The sequence below is a fragment of the Protobothrops mucrosquamatus genome, unplaced genomic scaffold (assembly GCF_001527695.2).
Source record: "Protobothrops mucrosquamatus isolate PMUCROS unplaced genomic scaffold, P.Mucros_1.0 scaffold6256, whole genome shotgun sequence".
Classification (NCBI taxonomy): Eukaryota; Metazoa; Chordata; class Lepidosauria; order Squamata; family Viperidae; genus Protobothrops; species Protobothrops mucrosquamatus.
This window is the reverse complement of record NW_015392087.1, coordinates 5425-10447: the sequence shown is the minus strand read 5'-3', so window position 1 is coordinate 10447 and position 5023 is coordinate 5425. Positions and strand designations below refer to the sequence as shown.

The 5023-nt window shown below is 42.6% G+C and overlaps 1 protein-coding gene across 1 annotated transcript in view; it reads right to left on the bottom strand.

Annotated features, from left to right (window-relative positions):
* Window positions 1-5023, bottom strand: part of LOC114923667 (disintegrin and metalloproteinase domain-containing protein 32-like) — a gene marked incomplete at its 5' end in the record, with an annotated part of 15321 nt that overhangs the window by 4880 nt on the left and 5418 nt on the right. Inside the window, 3 exons of the mRNA XM_029286944.1 lie at window positions 324-507; window positions 1603-1711; window positions 2679-2877. Coding sequence (XP_029142777.1) covers window positions 324-507; window positions 1603-1711; window positions 2679-2877 — 492 coding nt within the window. The remainder of the gene's footprint in view (window positions 1-323; window positions 508-1602; window positions 1712-2678; window positions 2878-5023) is intronic.

Here is a 5023-nt window from a genome sequence, read left to right as displayed (position 1 = left end):
CATTGCAGCATCCCCAGGGTCACAGGATCAAAATTCAGATGATTCATATTTATGACAGTCCCGGGGGCGTCACGTGATCCCCTTTTGCAACCTTCTGATGCGCAAAGCCAACAGGGAAACCAGATTCACTTAACAACCGTGCTACTAACTTAACAACTGCAGTGGCTCACTTAACACCTGTGGCAAGAAAAGTCGTAAACGGAGGCAAAATTCAGTTTAAAAAAATGTCTCGCTTAGCAGCATAAATTTTGGGCTGAGTTGAGGTTGTAAGTCGAGGACTGCATGTCCTATAGAGCATCACTGTTCCGGGTTGTTTTTCTTACCTTACCAAGTCCACATTTTGTACCGTCTTTCACCAACATAGGGTCGGGTGTACCTTCTCGATGTTTAAGGTCCAATGACACACAGACAACATTCTTCACCGGTATATACAAGACGGGAACATTAATTTTAGTAAAAGGAGCGTCGTAGGGATATGTGCAAATTAACTTTCCACATCTGATATCCCTGTAAAAAGTGAGGTGAGGTGAAGATGAAGGGAGAGAGTACAGAGTAGAGTAGAGTAGAGTAGAGTAGAGTAGAGTAGAGTAGAGTAGAGTAGAGTAGAGTAGAGTAGAGTGAAGGGAGGGAAGGGGAGGGGAGCAGAGGGGAGGAAGAGAGAAGAGAGAAGAGAAGGGAAGGGAAGGGAAGGGAAGAGAAGAGAAGAGAAGAGAAGAGAAGAGAAGAGGAAATCATACAGTGTGCATTAAAATCTCTCCAACCCACCAGACCAGCCCTGTTCTGCTCTTGATTTCCTAGCCCAAACATCCTCAACCATCTACAGGGGAGCAAATGAGAAGACATGCATTGTGACACAATGAAAACCCCACAATTTACGCATTTGTGTCCAAAGTCAAGGTACACGTATAAATGGCAGGCTTTGACTTGTCACATCACAAGGCAAGTTTGGTCCTTTTTTCCCCCATCCCCACCATTTATAGCAAATACTTCTGTTCATTTTAGGCCTGGCTTTGAACTAAGTTGGCCTCTCCCAATTGAATCCTTTATACAGGCCCGGGCTTACTTAGCAGAAGACTCAAAAACTGCATTTCCTTGTTTGGTTACCGCAGAGAAGAATGAAGTCCCACATAGAGAGATTTGTATACTGCAGTCCATTGAAACCAAGGCCTACTTATGTAGGTCTATATTCCAGACTTTCGTTCCTAATTTTTTTTCTTCCACCTTTCCAGCAAAATGGATATATAGAAGGTTTCCTGATAGCCTTGGTGGCAAAGGTTGGAGGTGACAATTCTAGCTCTCTTGACTATTTTGGACTCTTCTCTGAGGATCGTTTGACCTACGGCAACTCAACAATTCTCTCTAGCTTTATTCTATACAGTTAATACTGCTCCCTTCTGTTTCTACACAACTGCAGCTTCAGAAAGAATCATTCACTTATCCAGCACATTTTTAATGTGTGCCATGGTGCCCACAGGGGAAAAAAATGACAATAAAAGGTTATCTATCTAAAACTCAGGCCAGGGGTCAAATCTCATTCCCTCCAATAGCACCTCTCCCCAAAACAAAAAATTTCAATTTATTCTTTATTGCCTAATCGCATACCGAAAAGAGCAAGTCTTAAATTTCCTTTTGAGATCAAAGCCGCAGTGCCCAAATCTATCAGCCTGGCTGTTCACTGCTTCGTAACATACTTGCGGAGCGTTTCTTGACCCTAGACGTTTAGTTAGAAGAGCAAAAATAACTTATATCAGGATATGACCATTGGGTTTTCTTTATTTTTATTTCAATCAGTTCGCATTCACTCCTATCAAATAAGCTGTTATACAGGGGTAGGCAATCTTGGCTCTTTTATGACTGGTGGACTTCAACTCCCAGAATTCCTGAGCCAGCCATGCTGAGGGGAAAGGGAGAGGTTTCCAAGCTGAGCCATGCTGGCTCAGGAATTCTGGGAGTTGAAGTCCACGAGTCATGAAGGGGACAAAGTTTTCCTCATGCTGGCTCAGGAATTCTGGGAGTTGAAGTCCACGAGTCATGAAGGGGCCAAAGTTTCCCTCATGCTGGCTCAGGAATTCTGGGAGTTGAAGTCCACGAGTCATGAAGGGGCCAAAGTTTCCCTCATGCTGGCTCAGGGCAGGGACACATGGCGGCCAACTTCCCAAAATGCATATTTATTTTAAAAGGAAAAGGAGGATGAGAGCCTTCTCTTTTGAGGGATGAGGAGGAGTTGCGTTTACAACCAGAAGTCGGTATCAATACCCCATTTACTGACTTTATTCATTTCATACGCAGGTGGTCCTCAATTTCTACACTACTTCCCACATCACTGCCTCTCCAAATAGTTTGCAACAAAAATAATTTCTCTGCCCTTTTCAGATATAAACAAGGTTGTGAAGAATGTGAGAAGTCTCCAATCCGTTTTGTTTCAGGCTACAAACGGAGATGGGCATTTGAGACGTTCTTTCTTCCCAAGGCATGCTGGGATCCATTATTTGGGATAATCTGCAAGTTGAGAAGTGGCAGTTGATCCTTGCCGAGAATTAGGATAAAGAAACCTGATTCAAAGCTGGTGATACAAAAGGGCCATTTTTCTGCAGACAAAAAGCGATCCCAGGGGAAAAGGCAGTGGGGGTTGCATTTAAGGGGACAGAAAAGAATCAAAATTAGTTGTTCCAACATACGTGATCCAAAGAACTCCTGGCAATGCAAGTCAGCTGATTGACAGGATCCACCGTAACAGAAGCCGGTGTTAGAGGCACAACTGACCCCGTTTTGAACGTAAACATTGGCCGGGCAACTAGCCGAACTCCCATTGCAGTACTCAGGAAAGTCGCAGTGCTTGTCTAATGCTCGTCTACATATTGTGTTTCTTGGCTTAAACTAGGCAAGGAGATAAAGAGCAGAATGGACAAGGAACATCTGTTATATTAGGAAGAGTCCAGCTGATGACTAGGGTGCCATTGGGTTCTCACATATTATGGCACGTGAGTGGTAAGTGGTGTATTATGGTCTAAGGGGAAGAAACCTTAAAAACCAAAGCAAAAAATCAAACTGCAAGCCAAAAAAGATGGGCCTTGTCGGCTGCAAGACTACTAGTAGCTCAATATTGGAAAACGGAACGTCTGCCCACTAGAGAAGAATGGTCACTTAAAGTCTCAAATTTAGCAGAAATGGCCAAGATTTCCGCTGATGTGAAGGATTATTCACAAGAAAGATATATTTCGGTTTGGAGAAGGTGGATAGATTATATTGAGAAGAAATATGGGACCAAAAAGTTCCATTTGGTCTTTGAGTGAATTTTAGAGTATTATTGTTGTTATACAGTTTATTTATCCTTATTTTTAATTAATATGATATTATTATTATTGTGTTTAATCTTAATATATTTTATGCTAAAAAGAGAGTTAAAGGATTTTACAGACTTGTTATTCTAATAATTGATTAATGTTAGTTAGAATATGATTATTCTATTGTTAACCCTGTGATTAGCTCTNAGAGAAAGAGGAGAGGAGAGAAAGAGGAGAGGAGAGAAAGGGGAGAGGAGAGAAGGGAGAGGAGGAGAGGAGAGGAGAGGAGAGAAGGGAGAGGAAAGAAGGGAAAGAGGAGAGGAGAGAAAGGGGAGAGGAAAGAAGGGAAAGGGGAGAGAAGGGAAAGGGGAGAGGAGAGAAGGGAAAGGGAGGGGAGGGGGAGAGGTTTATAGAATTAGCGATTTGACCATACCAAAAGTATAAAAATAATACAAACATACAAGTAGATACAAAAATAGCCAGTTGGTTAACCAAAGAGCAAGAGTAATGATGGCAGAGCGAGGATTACATTGTAAGCCACCTCAAACCACAAGATGGGAGGCCTATAAATTTAATAAACAAATAAATAAACATTATCTGGGTGTAATATCATTCTCTGTATTCACAGATAGAATTTTGATTTTAATCAGATCCATTACTTGTAGACTGTGCCGTAGCCCAGATAAGGGCTTTGTCCTGCAAAAAAAGCCACCTTGCATACTGAGCTATGTCTACATCTTGAGGCCAACTGGCTGGGGAACGTGGGCGTAGCGCATCCATTTAAAGCACTGGGTGCCCCACCTGCGGGTATTCATAGAGGTGGCGGGGTCAAAAAAACCAAGGGCGATCTGGACAATCAAAGCACTATCCATTCTTAATGAGCATTGCAATTCCCTTTTTATTTATTTATTTATTTGCACCCCGCCTTTATCATTTTACAAATAGCTCAAGACGGCTAACACACACTTTCTCCTCCTATTTTGTCCACAACAGCCCTGTGAGGTGGGTTAGGCCGAGAAAAAATGACTGGTTCCAAATCACTTAGCCAACTTTCATGACTAAGGCGGGACTTGAACTCACAGCCTCCAATTTTCCAGCTGGATGTCTTAATAACCAGACCGGTGTTTCTGAACTGTGGCCGCTTGGAGATGTGTGGATTTCAACTCCCAGAATTCCCCGGCCAGCAAAGAATTTTGGGACTTGAAGTCCACACATCTTCAAGCAGCCAAGGTTGAGAAACACTGCACTAGACCAAGGGTAGGCAACCTTGGCTCTTTTGTGACTGGTGGACTTCAACTCCCAGAATTCCTGAGCCAGCATGGCTCAGCTTGGAAACCTCTCCCTTTCCCCTCAGCACGGCTGGCTCAGGAATTCTGGGAGTTGAAGTCCACCAGTCATAAAAGACCCAAGATGGCCTATCCCTGCACTAGACCAACTTGGTCTCTAATTCCAAACTGACTTTATCACGATCAAGATGCTTTCTCTCCTCTTTTGGCCCAAGAAAGAAATTCCTTTTTTTTTTTAACTTTCATGGGAAATCTTTTTTTTTTACTTACCCCGTGTCCTGAGCATTTTTTTGCAGAATCACAGTCGTAACTCAGAATGTCATAGCTTTCGCATTTTTGTCTGAAGCAAATCTACAAGGAACAATATATTTTTTCCGGGTTTTAAAACAAGAAAGGCTTTTTTTTTCAAAAGGCTTCATTTATTGGCTTGTTAGGTTGACGCGCTGCTTGTCC